The following is an 18,651-nucleotide window of genomic DNA, read 5'->3' as shown; positions in this document are numbered from 1 at the left end:
GAAGAAAAGAAAGTGAGATGTTATAGTTGCGTCCTCATTTTCAAGATCTACTAGTGAGGTGTATATAGGACAGGTTCACTGAAGTAATCGATGCACAATAAGTGCACCGCGATGCTTGGTTCACTTAAGTTTACCACAGTGCTTATGTTACTTCAAGAAGATCCATTCTTTTTTTTTTTCGTTTGTTTGTACGTGCTTCAAAAAGACAATATTCAAGATATCGTCTATGCATATTATCATAAAACCGAATTAAATGCAAATTAATTCAGTTGTAATGCTCCTGTAACGTATCTGATGAACCTAGGAGATCATTTCATTGCACCCTGTTACCCTGAAGATATTTACCATTGATGCAGACGAAACATTTGGTTCATTCCACCTACACCATGGGTCCATGGTACTTCCAAAATCCCAATGAAACGAGCCGTTGAGACCTGCATTCTTTGCATTTACAATGTTAATTTTCTTTCTGTGCATTTTGTAATAGATATTTGTTTGTTGAACACATGAAAACTTATTACATGGGCATAAAGTGTTATCCTGGAGAGCTCACAAATGTAGTTTGGTGGAATTCAGTCTCCCTCTGCTGCCAAGAAATACTAAGTTACTATTTTTACTAACTGGGAAAAATTAATACGTATTTATTACGGTAAATGTGATAAATTGGATATAATACCAATTAATATGCATACTTATCAATCGTCCTGTTAAGTATGATACATTTATCAGTTCTACCGGCAAATATGCGTATTACACAAGCGCCGTTGGTAAATTTTATAAATGCTGAAAACAACACTTTCACCGGTGATTATGTATAATATCCAAGTGACGTTTTTAAATTTGTTAAATGCTTGAAATTTATCGTTTTTATCTGTGATTATACATAATACTCTAGCGTAATTAGTGAATTTGATAAATATGAAAAAGTATTCCAAATGAGTCTTGTAATACTTTCCTATGATGAATATAGTCGGACACCGATACAAAAATAACAAATTTCACGATCGTACCCCTGGTATAATGATATGATATATGCGTGAATTGTGTATAGTATGTTACATAGGTCGATTTATAACCGCATAATCGCCGGTAAAAGTGGTTAGTTTACGAAAATTTACCAAAATGCCATGTGGTTATGCATAATCGTCGATTATTATGTAGAATAACCGGATTTATAACGGTTAATATAACATATTCATTATAGTTTTTCACGGTAAATCGGAAAAAAAAACAAAAAAAAATATGGATTTTTTGTAGCAATTTTTTGAAGGAGATTGTAATGATTAATATACATACGTCTCTTAAAAATATTTCTACCGAAATTCAATATATTTTAGGTGGTTCGTGTACTTCATTCTTTGAAATGAGAAATTTTATGTGTGTGCGTGATCGACGCTTTTGAACCACAAGAAGCAATTTTACTAGATTCCTTGTGTTTATAAGAGTGGAAATAAATATTCGCTTGTGTATATTAAATTTCTTATGTACGCTACTTATTTGAATAGACTGCCAAAGAATTAAATTATGAAATATCTTCGGGAATGATCGGAATATTTCTCTTTGGTTCACACACACACGGTAGTCCATTTTGTGTCACTGGGAAACTTGTGAGAAATCACGAAATTCGAGAGAAATTCTTTAATCTAAATTGAATCTTTGGAAATAGTGCGAGAGTCGATAAGGCCGAGCAGAGAAATTGAATTGGGGACCGTATTTTGTTCGAATAAAATGTCTGAAGTAATTTAATGCCGGAACTTATGTGATTTTTTTTGGCATATAAAAAATTACAATAAACTGCCGATATCAAACATTTCTTCAAGTGCAAAAAATATAAATGAATAAGATTGAACGTTTCCCTAAATGATATAAAAATAACTTCGATGTGTTGAGATAGTTTTTACAATAAAACATTATAATCTGAATTATCTGATATACCTAACGGTAACTATAATAAATACGTCGTCGGTTATTATGCATAATCGCCAATCGCCTGGATAGGTTTGATTAATTTATCACTTTTACCGGCGATTATGCATAATACCGAAGAGTCGTTGATAAATTCGAATACTAAAAAAATCACTCTCCCAAGTGGTTATATATAATACACAAGTGAACCCTGGTGAATTAGATAAGTACTTGAAATTTATCGTTTTGGCCCGTGATTGTGCATAATTCTCTCTTGTCATTGGCAAATTTCATAAATATGAAAAAATTCTCAAATGAGTCTCGATAGTATGTTAGATATTATTCTATCAGACACCGATTTAATAAATTTTTATATGATTTTTTTTTCAAATCCTGTGCCTGTGTGAATCTGTTGAACTTTTTTTTTTAAATTGTTAAGGGAGAGATCATTGTGTCGAAGTGTTATCGTTAAATGTGTTGAATAAGAGCTCGTTGTATATGACGATAGTTAAAATTTGTTGAATAGGAGCTGGTGATATATCGAGATTGATTTGAGAATTCATCAAACAGGTGTTCATTATAAGGGTTATTTCAGAGATGTTTGGAACAATTCAGAGTTCATTATAAAAGGGCCAGATTTTGGCTCACATCGAAATTAAATATATCTTATTACGGCAATGTTGCTTATTTATCATATTTATCTATACGCAAATGACAGTTCTGCATAATAACCGGAAACTATTATGATCAAATTCAGTACAATTTCCCACGTTTTTCAAGGACACTTTGGTATCATGCATAGTCACCGGAAATAGTGAAATACAATATATAAATTTAGGAAAATTTACCAAACTTACCAAAATTACCGGCGATTATGGATAATAGAAGGATTTGCACACATTCACCGTAACATACACATATTGCATTCTAGGTTATAGATGGCGCGTTCTAAATAAAATGAAAAAATATGTAAATGTGTTTGTTTTTTGCCGGTATACGCAATCAGAAAATGAAAGACGTCTTAGCTAAAATAAAACAGTAATATTAGTTTAGCGATAAAGTCCAGAAGTAATACCCTATCGATGGCGCAACACTTTCATAACTGAGAATGTGCGGTTATTTCAGTGTAAGTCTCAGTGTTACTCTGGATACCTTTATCCTCAGACACCTTGTATGCGCATATTCTACTTCTGTTCAATATGGAATGCAAATGATATACGTGGTAGGAGAAATTGAAAAACTATCCATACTTACATTAATGGCAACCATATTTTAGTGGCCAATCTATTATCTAATCCTAAAGTTTTCTTTACGGACATCCACATTTATTATCTCCGTTTCTTTACTATTGTTTTATTGTTGTTGTTCTTTTTTTTTTTCTTGCTTCAGCCACCTTGATGGTTGCTTTGTTTGCCGTCTTAACTTTCGTACGTGATTATCTAGCCCCTACCAGGAAATACTCGAATTCACAATGCGCAATCTACAGGAATGTATATTACTCAGGGTAATCCTTATTCCGCATGCACTTGAGTCATCCGGAGAAGATATCTCTCGAAGGGAGAAACAGACCATTTATATTCCTTTACGTAAGTAGAGGTATCGAACGGAAAGGAACATCTTAGCAATTAAAATCTGCGCTAAACAACGCTCATAACTGATGCGATGTCATATAAACTTCGACTCGAACGCAAATTAGCTACGGAATTGCGCCAATATATCTATCTAATAGCCGTCATGAATAGTTCTAATGAAGGAGTGCAGCGCTAGACAACTTTGCGAGCATTTTCAGTGCGTCGAATAATTAATGTGAAATTTTGTCATTCCTTCTACAAGCTCTTTACCCGCAACAGCAATTAAGTTCTGCTCCGTCTCACAGGAGACTTCCCGAATAGCCGAGATTAAAGCCTAAAGCAATTCGCCAAAGATAAAGATGGTTGTGTCCTCGATCCCCAGGGGACGAACATCATATATTACGGCGGTTCGTTCCACTCTCCTCCTTTTTTTATTACCCTTGCTTGTCACCGGGATTTTGGTTAGAATCAGTGTCCGAAACGAAGATGGACATCCGGAAAATCTCATTCTTTACTTCGCCGAATTGCGTCTAATTGAATTTTTAGTAAGACTTGGAAGCACAAACTTTTATACTATCTATTCATTTGATCAACTGATATAAACTATGTCAGTCTCGTATAATTCAAAATATTTATACCTAATTTTAAATCACGGTTGACTTCCCACGACTGGCTGTATTATACACGTATATTTATTCATCGTTACGATTGTAGGAATAAAGTGTTAAGGGGGTTGGTTATTTTGACCTCCCCTGCATTTCTTTGGGGGCACACACTCCTTTATGGAACATTCAAAATAATTCTAGACAATTTTTTTTCCCAATTTTAAGGATAGTTTAGCACATTTTGAAGATAGCTATTAGCATTTCTATCGTTGTGCTTTTTTTAAAGAATTTTAACTCCAACAACACAACTTTTTCAAAAATTACCAAAACTTACCCATATTTTAAATTTTTCTCTCTGAAATTGTTTCAATAAGAAATCCTCTCCTCAAAGTATGTAAAACCACAGTGTATATACACATACAGAGTTTCCAAGACAATTCTAACTACTGATGCTTGAAAAAAAATCCTTATACGACAAAAAACATAGTTTTGAGAAAAGAACATTTTAATAAAAATCTGTAGCATAAACCATGACTTCCAGCACTTTATATAAAATACAGAATGGGAGAGAAGTCCTGGAAACATTTCAAAAATTGATAACAAATTAATCAATTGACGTAAAAAAGGTGCGGTTTTCACTAAAGTACTTATTATCTCTTATAGAATTGATTTTAAAGAAATCATAATTTACTCACAGGTGGCTCTATATAACGAAAAACGCTGCGTAATACAGAAAAAGGAAACGCAGGCAAAAAATGCATAATTAATGTTTATGATTATTGCGTTCAAGAAATTACAAAATCTCAACATGTGAGCACCCTTTTACCAGTTTAGATGTGGCCAGAGCTGAAAAAGTGCGCTCATATTGGAATGTGGAAGTTTCATGCAACGCAAATTGTCATAAACATTAATTATGTTCTCGCTGTTGCATTGTATGTGTTATGTCGTTTTTCGTTTTACAGTGCCACCTGTAAGTGGAATTTGAACTTTCTTTAATGCATCATAACAAAACAAAAACTCTAGACACATGATGCATATAGTAAAACCCCGTTTAACGGATACCCCCTCAGATGAAGTCACCCATCCTTTACAGCCAAATAATGAATTCCCCTTCTATAATGAAAGCATGCATTTGAAACTCCTGATTAACGGTCACCCCCCCGTTTTACGGACGAATGGTTTTTTGAGCCGCTCGTGTCCGCAAAACAGATGTTTTACTGTATTTCAGTGCAAAACGCTCTCTTTTATGTCAATTGGTGGATTCATTATTAATTTTTCAAATGCATATAGGACTCGTCTCGTTCACCCTGTGTATTGAAAAAATAATAATCTTGGTGCAGGTAGAACAAAAACTCCGAACGAATTTCCAGGGAAAAAGTTCAAAATATCATATTTAAAACTGATACATGCCAAATTTTCGTGTGCCAGCTGCCTATAATAAGCATTACAAAGGCATATGTGCTTCCATTTCGCTGAAATGATTACCTCACGTACTGGGAAATCACGACTCGTTAAAAAAACCACTTGAGGGTATTTTTTCTGAATGCGGTATTTTTTATCCCAGCAGTTTATTTACCAGAAATTACGGTATTTTGAAAATTTTAGTAAATTATAGTTTCAAAAAGTAGGGAATTGTTCGATATATATATATTTATAGGCAAGGAGTCGTGAAGAATGGCAAACACTGCAAAACATTGCTTAAGACAACGAAATCGTTGTCAAACACACATATTTTACAATTTAATTATCAACGATATAACAACTATTTTCATGCAAAAGAATCTTAAATTTTCATAAAATTTTATTAGAAGAGTGTTTCTTGACCCTTTTTATTTTTTCGCTCTTTAGCTCCTTTGAACCATATAACCCGTCTGTCTTAAAAGACAATCATTTTTCTGCGACAACATAGAGTAAATTAATTTCATGCATTAATGTATTAATAATTAAGTTCAACTTTTTCCACATATATTGCGTCCGTAGAATAATTCTAAATAGATTATACAAAACTGTTTATAGTTGTTTTTTTAATCTTAAATATCTAGAAGCAGTCTATAAAAAATATATATAATATTTTCTTCAGAAATCTTTTTAACGCAAGAGGTCAAAGAATAAAAATTCATTTAAGGCAGAAATTATTCTGTTTTAATGTTCCTGTTCTCGAACACTTTTGTAAGCTATTCTGAAGTAACTGATAAAGTGAACTCGACCATTAAGTGAGCGAGATTTTTGAATTTCTAATGATTTCCATGCGATGCGCCGATCGTTATGAATACTTCATTAGACGCTTTGTTTATTCACGGGAAACATTATTGAATGCGTTTTCAAAATTCTGATCTGTGGTGTTGATTTAATGGTTCGTTTGCTCATTAACTTCCATTGCACGACGCATATGTTCCATCATCGTGACCCCAAGACAGCCGAACAGTGGATTTAATGAATTTCCTCTTTTCACATAAAATCATCGCTGACAACGAACGTGCTGAATTTGTGTTCCTCTGTCTCTCTCTCTCTCTCTCTCTCTCTCTCACACACACACACACAGTTCTAACAATGACTCATGCATATTTTATCAATTTCCTAGTGCCACACAGACAGGGATCAGCAGATGACAAAATAATACGTTTTCAAATGGATGATCAGAATATATATTCCGTAAAAATTAATTAAATGATCTGCACGATAAATGTTTTGAGGCTATGGAGACGAGATGGTTCGGATTCTTGGAAGTAAAATAATCGGATTGTGATATCAGAATTAAAATGACTTCTCTAAATAAGATGTCTTATGAATTCGAGTAAACAGCAGTCATTCCGAGAGATTTCGTAGTATAGTGATGCGACTGAAAAAAAAATATTAATGCATACTGTAAGAGAGAGGAGTTCAAGCAAAACTATTTCTTCAATACGTAATTTCTTATCTAAGCTTTTCCTTACCAACGATAATAGAATTTAAGATTTAAGATTGAAAAGAGAAATTCCTATTAAAAATCTTTGCTGGCTATATATTTTCAGAAGAATTAATAATAAATATCTCTTCCTCAAGAAAAGATAAAACCTTATATATTTTATGATTTTTGTTATACCGATCGATTTCTTCCCTCTCTCGTTACACATATCACCGGATATATATATTCTTCATCTTCACAAATCACATTAAATCTATTTTTCAAAATGACTTGGAAGTTGTTTACTTATAGTACTGATAACATGATAAAAAAATAGTTAAGAACAAGATCGTAGTTGGAACATGTTCATATAAGTTATATTCCGAAAGTTTTATGACAGAATACTGTATCTTACTGTTAATTATATTGTGCCAAGATGTACGCCATGATCTTTGGATGATAAGCTCTCTAATTGCATTGCGTAATATCTTGAATCGTAATAGTTAACTCAATTGAAATATCAAGCTTGTAAAATCTATGCGTGATACGAAAGACTTAATTTAATTACTGAGATATGAAAACTTTCTGAATCACAGGACTAGTAAAATGTTCGAAACAATTCGACGAACCGCAAACTTGCAACGTGATGTCCCTTATTTTATGGTACTGTCGGAATGGCCAGATTTCTAGCTGTTACAGAAGCTTATACAAAATTTGTAATGTTTACTAATTTCGTGAATGATGATAATTTTTATAGCTTATAAATTATATTATGATAGTTATGGCTGCATTATACATGACCAAGTCATGACAAATATTTTTTTCCCAGAAACACATCTTTGTTTGCTGCAATTTTCAGCAGCTCCCTACTCCATAAATATTTTTGAAAAATTATAAAATTTGATGTAAATTACATTTTTTTGGTTACATGTAGCAATATCCAGGGATTAGGGTCGCAATATTCCGCATTTTTCTCGGTGAGATATGATGACGCCAAATATGAAGCTGTAATTTCTATTCGAAGGCATAAGACTATTAATAGTATCATTACAACAATTGAACATTCTAACAATTTATTTGGAAGTAAATTGTTAAGTCTGACTTCGGAACACCTTTGTCATCATCGAGGATGGAGAATTTAATCATTTGACCATTTTTGTCGCACCACGGTCGTTTTCTGCACACGAGGGCTAATTAGACCGGGATTTACAATTTATTGCCGATTCCAAACGGCAGGCTTGATTTTATACTCATCGAGAGGTTGGTGCACTAACCCCTGGATGGGGAATTTATTTTTTTCATGCCGCCGTTTCTGTTGTACCCCTGTGTCAGGAAAGTTTTCTGATGAGGACGAACAGGGTATCGAACTCACGACACCTCTAAACATCCTTTGGTTCTTCATTTTTATCCTTCATTTATCTTTTATTTTTTTATCCTTTATTTATCTTTTATTTTTTTTATCCTTTATTTATCTTTTATTTTTTTTATCCTTTATTTATCTTTTATTTTCATCCTTTAAATTTCATCATTTAAAGCAGTCAATTACATTTTGCAAACAAAATTTAGTGATACCCCCATATTTAGAAAAACATTTTCGTCGATGATTTATGGTGAATCTAAGTATCGAGGTGTAGTTTCCATCTGGACCCATACCGTTATTACTAATATCAATATTACAACGGTTGAATAATTGTTCATTTAGTTAGAATGAAATGATCATCTGCCTGCGAACCACGAATAACATCGTCGCGGACCACCTCTGGTACGTGAACCATAGATTGAGAAACGCCGATTTAGAACGTCGGAAAATTCAGTTCGACAAAGATTACTACCATACAATGGCGAAACCTCCTGCTCGCTGGGCAAATTGCGACCCTCAAAGGTTATTCATTCAGCATAGCATTTTTTAGTCTACGAGCTAAATATGTGAAATTTGTATCCTTCGGAGAGGTAGAAATTGATATGTATAGGAAAATCACATGACTCGTATTTTAAGGGACGTTCCCGCAATCTTGGCTGTCCCAACTTTTGTTTTAAAAATGTTCAACCCTTTCTCCGTATTCTCATTGAAGATTATTTGAATTTTTATTGAAATTATTAATATCTAGTAATTTGTTATTTTTTATTAAATAAAAAAAGATTGTTTTCAAAACCTAAAGGAATTGGTCATAATTGTAATTCAATCAGTTATTGCCATTTTTTTGTCCATCTGAAATATTTGCCAGGGCAAGTTGCAATAAACTGCAGTGACACAATCGCTTCTTTCCTAATTGCATAACATGCACGTGGGTCCTGTTTTAGAGGTCTTTTCTCCTGTGCTGCTTTTATGCTAGAGGAGCAGGAAGGATATCCACGGTTGAAAATTTTGTCTCGAGCAACCCTTGTACCTTGGCGTGCAATGAATCATGCGAATAAACAAGTCGCGAAAACTGTTGAGCAATTTTAAATAGAAAAATTGGATTTTCGAAATGATGAAATAATGTTTTAACATCACAATGACTGCAAGATGTTAATTAAAAAGTGAGTTGAAATAAGCGAAAATACAAGAATTTCGAAACGGAATCGTTCAACAGGAAATTCTCGCATAGGAAAATGTTCAAATCATTTTTGGAAAGCGATAACGTAATCAAGGAATACACAAATGACAATACTTCGTATTTTAAAATGACAAAAACTCGGACATATTATTTTTTAAGAGGTTGAATTGGCGACCTTTTGTTTCGCAATGTTCTAATATCGTCATATTGCCGACATAATCTGTAAAAGATTCATTTTTATTGGGTCGTATCATCAGAATAGAATTTTTATTAGATTTTCGACCTTAATACTGGACCTCATTCATGGATCCATGAATATTAATATCTACATAAACTTTGAGGCAGCTCACAGACTTAAGTATCGAAATTAAAATCTGTTTCATATCGAACTAATCGGAATATTTCCATGACGCACTCACTGATGTGAAAATACATGTAACATCTCGATCTTAAAACTGTTGAGAAATATCACTGAAATCGATAAAAAAGACATTTTCGTAGCTCATATTGTGAGACATAACTTAGCTGATAGAAACAAGATATAAAATGTATTGAAAGATTATCTTATAGAGAGCTATTGAACCTCACGCAGAAACGGTGTCCTCTCTCTCATTCTGTGCCAACCCGCTATTGAAGCACCTCCGGAGAAAATTAATTACTTTCGCGCACCAACACCTTAACAAAGATTGTCAGCCCCTTACAATATAGCTATTCCCGAGAAGGCAGAGGATGGCTAGAAGCAGCGAGGGGACAAGAAAAGAGTTCGGCGGAGGTGAGAAGAGTCTTTGCAAGTAATGCATACAAGGGGCACTGATCAGTTTGCTATTGTTCCGAAACAGTATCGCGTATGTACACGGAGATTAAGGCGAAAGCGTTGTTTTGTGGTGGGAATATAGGATATCCCCTTTCCCGTACTGTTCAGCCTACGAAAGCCGAGTGAAAGGAAGGAGATGGGGTATATACTTCCTTGGTTTTAATGAAACGATCTCACGAATAGGGGAATATCAAGACTTTGCCATCCTGGGGACGAAAGAGAGAGATTGTTGCCACACGTTTATTTCCCTTGCAGCTCTTCTGCGGGAGATAACATCCCCCTCCCCTCTTTCATTTATACAAGACCTCTTACTTTCCAAAGAGCTTTCGGGAATGTAGGGTTCGTTATACTTACGTAATTACCTTTTTACAGTTATGGTCTCACAATCTAGATTATAGAGAAGTTGGAAATGCGTGTGAAGTTTACATTGATATGAAAGTGCTACACTTCAGCATAATGGAGTCATTGCTCTTTTATGACAGGCGATTAAAAACCACTTCTGCTGAAAAGCGTCTGATATTTCATGCACTTTGATGTTCAGAAATCATGCGCAACGTTTTATTATAAATTTTATGCGTTGTGATAGTTATTACGATGTATATATATATACGTATCTTGTTATCAACATACTTTCCAATAGTTCAATTTCATAGTCTTCATTATTTCTTTAAATATCCAATAGAATATATCACTGTCAGACATGTTTACACCGTAATTCGTCATAATTCTGTTTATCCTCATCATAAATTAACGATATGAATTAAAGTTAACGATGTCAATCATCCTAGATAAATTCTGACTAGATCTTTGACCATATACAAAAGTTTTGATTTATTTTATGAAAAAATAACTATATTTTTATGTTATTCACAGATCCTCCAGCGACACCAATACTGAGAGTTGGCGACGTCACCACTAGTTCTGGAGAACTCATGTGGGCTATCACTGATGACACGCCGATATCAGGTTGTTATACATTTTATATACAGTGTTTATTTTGGTTTATTTAATAACTTTCAACAATTTAGTGTTTTTATTTAAGCAATGACTGATTGGAAGAACCACCTATCAAACATAATTGATCGTAGAACAGTTTCTGATTTTATTTGTAACTTCACCCGTCACCTTTGTCACATTTCAATGCCTTATCTTTTGTATAGGCCTAGGGACTAACCAATATTGCAGAAATATTGGACTATAGAAACACTATAAGAACTTACGCTCTGCCATTCATGAAGTCAAATGATAATTCACTTAAAACTTGAATATATATACTGTATATACAATCACGCGCTTATAATGGTATTTGACCTTTGAGGACCGGACACACTCCGCTTCTCATCTCGGAGAGATATCAAAGCGTTCCCGAAGGATGGGTACATCGGTAAAGCCTAATTCAAAACGACGAAAAATAGCCGCCTTTGACGAAGGCAACAAAAAATAAACTCATATAATCATCTTTGAATACAAGCAATCGCCAACCTGAAATGATACAACAGATAATTAAAATATAAACAATGTTTGCCCCGATGGGGGAATCAAAATTGTAGACGTGATTATAAGGTGATGGCGTGTAACCAGCCAAACCATAAGATTCCAGTAATCGTCAATTAATAAAATGTATATCAAGGTTGTAACAACTGGCTGATGCGAAGATGAATTTAGGAAAGGGAGGAAATTGAACCACCCTTGTGCGGGGAATCGAACCCACATCCTCTCACTTTCCGTCGGGCGAGCGCACTAGACTACAAAGACAACGAATATCTCAACGAAAAACCTTCATATGAATAGCGGAGAGTGACATCCCACACACACAAATACAGATATCCTAGGAGAAGTCGCCATTGGGCGACAGTGTGAACAGTTGTAAGCTTTGGCCTTAGTTAGGTCCGACCGTCCATGTACGGTCACTTTCAGTGCATACGAGCTCTAGGGAAAGATTGGGATATTTCGTAACCTTTGTAGTCTAGTCGGCTAGGGCGCTCACCCAGGAAATAGAAGAACACAGCTCGATTCCCCGCAAGGCCGGTATTTCTCTTTCTTAAATTCATCTTCGCTTCACCCACTTATTAAAAACCTTCATATGAATAGCGGAGAGGGACATCACACACGCACACACTTATCCTAGGATAATCGAATGATTGTCGATTATCTTGAGATATAAATATTCGAATCACAGTGAATCACCTAATCAGTCATCCATGTTGTTATATTGTCCAGCTTTCACATATCAGTTCGATTGTCGTCGAACATCCTCACCTGACATCTGCACTCTCGAGAAGGTACGACCATGCCTTTTGCATGTCTTTATAACAACCATGCGGTATTGAAACCGTTGCATTGTAACAAGTATTATGAAGATTAAAATGTTTTTTTTATATTCATCTAATGTTATTTTTTATTCAATACAGTCGAATCCCGTTTTAACGAATACCGTTATAGCGAAAATCGCGTTTTAACGAACGGTTTTCTAATCCCTCTAATAAGTATACATAGAAGCAATGCAAACAATCTGAAATTCCTTTATTACGAAATTTCGTTATAATGAAGTGTTTTCTCCGGTTTCTTGGAGTTCGTTATAAAGGGATTCGACTGTATAACGACCTACTATTCAATTCTATACAATTCTGAACACAGCTCTGCTACGTGTTTTTCTTTTTTTTTAAATCTGCCAAAATTGTGTTTGACCTTGATTCTTGATAATGGAGAATTTGGTGCATACATACGTGCTTGTAATTAATTATTAAGTGTTTCAGCGTAATACTTCAGGTTCACCAAGGTGAATACTGCATACGTCGGAGTATTGCGAGTTTAATTAATGCCACACTTCATAATATTTGTAACAATTAGAAAGGTATCGACAATCTTGATATGCGGCGATGATTAATTATAATTTTGCTTGACTTTTGGGGATGATTGTGATTAATTGATATTCTCAATATACACGTAAATGGTGATACACATTCTGAATAGATAATGATATCTTTGTGATTAAACTTTGAAATTGAAACCCTTGTGTGAAGTCTCGTCTAGTTTAATACTGTATATCTCTTACAAATTAAATATTTTATATTCCACCAAATTGTTTGTTATTCGTTTTTTCAAATATTTCTCCCAGACAACGAATTTTAATTCCTCACACCGTAAAAGCAAATCGTAAATAGCCAGATACCGCATTTTTCTTTATGGCATACTCCAAACAAAGCTCATTCAAAAACTTTCGTTTCAACTTTCCCCCTTTTTCGTTACTTCGAATATGTTGTCAATTTATTTCATTTTCTACTTTCTTCCTTGTTTTAAAATTTCGAAGAACATCAATTCCTCTTTTTCTGAGTATATCGTAAAATATATTGACTCTTGATCCGGGTTATTCTTCTTTTTTTTTTTTTTTAAGAGACGAGGAGGCTATTTTGAGCTCAGTTCTTGTACATCCTCTTTGTACGAGTTCAAAATCCCTCCTTATATTCTCCCGACCATATCTTCTTAAGACATTCTACATATCTAAAATTTTTCATTGGCATACGCGAACATCACAATCCAATTCTTCTTACATTATTCATATTCTCTTATACTCAGGACATATTTCAGCGTTTAAAATATAAAGATAAAAGAAGCAAAATCGAACGTAAAAGAGAAAATATGAAAATGCAAAACGGTAAAAGAAATAAAACGAGCAGCGGCAGTACCGGATACCGAATGGAGTGGAGCGTATCAACTTTCTCCTTTGGAAAAAAAAAAATAAATGAAAAACGGATCATACCCCCAATAGCAATTTCTCTTCTGGAACATAACTCAGGAACAGGGAACCGTGCGGTATACAGGGAGTGAAGGGATAAAAGAATGAAGCGAAAAGAATGGAAAGGGAAAATAATAATAAAAAGAATGTTTCTCTCTCTCTCTCTCTCTGTATGTGTGTGTTTGTGCATTCGGCCGATGTCAGAATAAACAAATATGAGAAGAAAACAGAAAATTTCCCTATCACAAAATTTCCACCTTGTAAACATCGGAACGATTTTCTTACCGTTTATGCCGGAATGGGCACAGCGTAGCGTTTAGAACATTCTGGAAATAGGTGTGTGGGTGTGTGTATGTGTATTTGTTCGTTCAATTTTCAAGCTCCTGTAGGAGAAAAGGATGTAGGTGGCAGAATATAAGGGGAGAGGAATGAGAGAGAGAGAGAGAGAGAGAGAGAGATATTCTAGGGTCGATGTTTAATGGGAAAGTGTTACTGAACGACGCCCCACGTGCGTTAGAATAGAGAGATGGCGGTGGTGCAATGCGGTAGTGGCTGAATGGCTTGAAGAAGGTTCGGGGATCCTTGGGAAAAGGTGGCTATAGAAAGAGGTGGTACGATGTCACAGACCGGGTCGGCTTTGCTTCTGGGCGACTGAGTTGCCGCTTCGAAGTTCTATCCTATCTTCTTTCCACGCTTCGAATCATTCCACCAATGGACAAATAGAAAGCCTCTCATTTAAAATCCGGGAACTTTCTCAAATTGCAATCTGTAGCTATCCATCTGCAGCTTCAACGATGCGGAAGAGGAAAGTCGATGAAACGACTCGTTTTTCGTTTCTTTTCATTTTTGTGGGTTATCGCCAACGACATAATGATTTCTTTCTACATGAGAGTCAAGAATTTTTGCCTTCTATTTTTGTGCATATTTTTCTTTATCTGAGACTAAATTCTGATTCCGCTTTTCAAGACGAAATATATACATCTTCATCGAACTTGAATTATTTGTATCAAAACTGTTGGAAATGAGAATACCTATTTTAACATATAGCATTGAGCAATGGATTCGATATTATGACTATAAACAGCAACGCGTAAATGAAGATAAATCATTTCTACGAATTATAAGGGTTCAACATTTTTGTAAGTATGGATATGTTTGTGCTGATCCTAACTTCAATGAATTTTTTTTTCGAAGATGGTTAAAGAGGGTTAAAGAATAATCATCTTTATTGTCAAAATTCAAACGTCTATAGGGATAGGTAGTTTTATGCAACCAGTCGCTGAAGTTTTCGTAATGATGAAGTTTATGAACATCGATTAGGTTTACTTGCTAGATTTTCTGAAATGATTCAATAATTTCTGGAACATTTACATTAATCGAGCAAGAAAATAATTTGCGGAATTCGATACATATCTCGTTGCGCGTTAGATTGATAATGCATTATGGGAAGTGATGTTTTTTAGGCTGTATTAATTTTCAGAGAGAATGATGTCACACGCCGCTGTTTATACAAAGTAAGAAACATTTTATTTCTTTCAAACCGAGCACTGTAGATGCTCTATCGGCTTCAGCCAATTTTAGCCATTGCTTTGGCAGAGCTGGGACCGTGTGGGAAAAATCTTTATTAATCACAATTAAATGCACATACATAGAATTTACATATGCACAAAATATTACAGCATAAAAGATTAAAAAAAAAATTGAAACAATAAATAAATGCAAAACTACAAAAACAACACAAAAATACGAAAAAGGATTTATAAATAAAATGTTTAAAACATCTAGAATTAATTGCGAAAACTCAAAAAGGAAAAAGCACACCCACACACAAATATATATCCATACAATACATACACGTATGCACAATAGAAGTTGTCATCTTAAAGCGATGAAACCATAAATTGCTAAAGTGAGCAATTATTCGCTCAAGAGACTCTCGTCCTCAGATTCCTCAGCATATGAAAGAACCATTCGTTTAAATACTCAGAATCTTGTGAGTACAAAGATTGGAATCGAGCACACAAAGATGAAGACAAATTTTAGAAATAAAATCCACGTCCTTGCTGGGAATCGAACATCCGCCTCCCTCGCTCTACCATAAAGTCACAAAGGATCTATATTTCTTCCCTTAGAACGCTTGTGTGCGCTGAACAGGACCGTATATGGGCAGCCTTCACCTCAACTAATAAATCATAACGACAATAGTCCTCGGATGGCGACGCACAGAGTAAAACGATGTCACTCTCCATTATTTATACAAAGTTCGAAATAATCGAACCACGCGTAGATGTAGCTCTTCACCCCCACTTGATTCCAGTCTTTCTTATCGAGTATTGATGTACCAAACCTGTTAGTCCCTCCTCACACGGGGATACTAAAGTATTTCGAATGATAGGAGACTCCGTTCCCAGAGTTTCGAACACGTATATTAAACTATGGAGCTCCACACACAAGGAAAATTGGCGTATTAACGACGAAATATCCGACGCGACGGAGTCACTGGCGACTTGGCATGCAAGTCGAAAGAAATGTTTGTAGTGCGACTCCATGTTATTTGTTCATGTTTTGTCGATCGTTAATGCTTTCGTACGATGAGGATGATCACTTTTAATTTTTAAAATAATGCTCCCTGATTCAGCTCTCCAGTCTTCCTCGACCAGAATGCGTGTACTAGAAATATAGCTCACGCGCGCATGTGCGTGTGGGAGAATATATCAAAAACGAAATAAACACCGTTAATATTTTTCTCTCTCGTTGCGGTTAACAACGTGGTCTGCTCTTATCGAAATAAAGCTTCTTCATCTTATAGAACTACCACCCGCTGAAAATAAATGATATTTTCTACGTGAATTTGACTTACATTTGGGTAATCATTCACTCATCAGGGCTCACACACTCCTCAAATTGTGATGTGTCTAATGTAGGCATGCCAGGAGTTAATTCCAGTTAAGTGTTTCTTATTTTCTCATTCCGTGAAATGCGATGAATTCGGAATTACGATTCCCGTGATTTCATGGCCGAAACGATGTTGTCTCAAAGCATAGCCCAAACGGAAACGGCCCGGGGGTATCATGAAAATGAAATCCGGATGAAATTTTCACGAGTGAGCACATGAATTTGTAGTAGGTTTCTAGCCGTGGGGGGAACCCAAAAATATCAATTTGCCTAGTGCCCACGATGCTCTTAAAGACGATTCTGTGCTGAAACGAATATTCTACAATTAATAATCTTTTCAATGTGTGGGATGCACCTAAAATGTTCTTCTAATTCGTTTTATAGCGGAGATAGTATTATAGGATAAAATTATTTATAATGTAATAATAGCAATATCATCGCTGCTAGAATCACTGAAATTTTGATTTTTTTTTCTATTCCGGTTTATGAGGTACTGGAAGATGAGAAGGCAAACTAAATACAGTGTAGTTCTTACTCATTTTCCAACACTGAGATTTTTTTTAGTAGCGTCGTGTAAAGGAGAAACGTCAACTGGACGCATTCAAGTCAACTCAGTCCTCAAGTTGGTGCTACTCGAGTTCTATTTAAGGGGTGGCACGACCCCTGAAACAACACCACCCCTAGAACAACGCCTTCGCACAAAGCTCGTGACGTCACTGAAGAAGGTCATTTCACCTATTGGCATTGGATATAGCAGGCCGACGCATGCGAAATTTTTACCTCTTTTTGCAATAAATATCCAATGGCAATAGGGGAAATGAACTTCTTCATTGACGTCACAAGCTTTGTGCGGAGGTCTTGTGTTACAGGTGGTGTTTCCTGAAGTCGAATTTTTAAAAATTACTTCAAAAAATGTTTCATTCAATTGCAAATAAAATGCGAAAAAATTTGTGTCAATTGGTTAATTCCTTTTTTTTTTCGGATAAAAGAATGAAATAATGAATTATAGTGTAAACATATACAAGAAAAAATGCTTTGACCGCGATTTTCTCAGATTACAGTTTTTGAGATCATCCGTATGACTACAAAAAAAACTAACGCCCCAAAAATTCTGAAATTTTGCAGAAATGCTTAGCTTATTCGACATGTGTTTAGTGAAATGAACCTCGGATTCAGCAATTAATTAATTTGAAGTATTTAAAAGCTATGGAGATGTGACACACAGGATCCTATGGATTGGTTTGAGTTGGGGGGGGGGGAAAGATGAGAAAGAATTTAAAAAATAAGAGGGGGTTATGTAACAAATGTTTTAAAAACTAATTGCTCTGACCAAGGTAGAGCGAACCTTTACTAAGCCATGCCTTGATCAAGATTATTTTTGATGCACGTGCCGCTACAAATTTTAACATGCCAACCACTCATACACGTCCCGTTTTTACGGGACATGAGCATTCTCTCCGTTCCTGCAAAATATTGTCCAGCTGTACTCTATTTTGCAAAAAAATACTCAGTTTGTCAATCTTTTGAGTTCTAAAATGTTGTTGCTTTTGAGTCATAAATTCGATTATCTTAACACAGTTAGTGCATGTATAAAAACCTGTCGAAAAGTGCAACTTACCTACACCATGTCGGACATAGACACCGGAACCTGAGGATGCAGGGTTTGACTCGGGGTGCTTTACCCCCTCCTCCGACTCAATAAAC

At 35.1% G+C, this 18,651-nt stretch overlaps 1 protein-coding gene across 3 annotated transcripts in view; it reads left to right on the top strand.

Annotated features, from left to right (window-relative positions):
• LOC149078981 (cell adhesion molecule Dscam1-like) overlaps window positions 1–18,651 on the top strand; it is a 265,953-nt gene that overhangs the window by 204,566 nt on the left and 42,736 nt on the right. For all 3 annotated transcript variants that reach the window (XM_089241228.1, XM_089241230.1, XM_089241229.1), the window contains exon 19: window positions 11,190–11,282. In XM_089241228.1, coding sequence (XP_089097354.1) covers window positions 11,190–11,282 — 93 coding nt within the window. The remainder of the gene's footprint in view (window positions 1–11,189; window positions 11,283–18,651) is intronic.

The sequence above is a fragment of the Pholcus phalangioides genome, unplaced genomic scaffold (genome assembly GCF_987345545.1).
Source record: "Pholcus phalangioides strain wild (caught in Gottingen) unplaced genomic scaffold, Ppha-v1.0 ptg000013l_1, whole genome shotgun sequence".
Classification (NCBI taxonomy): Eukaryota; Metazoa; Arthropoda; class Arachnida; order Araneae; family Pholcidae; genus Pholcus; species Pholcus phalangioides.
This window is presented reverse-complemented; position numbering and strand designations above follow the sequence as displayed.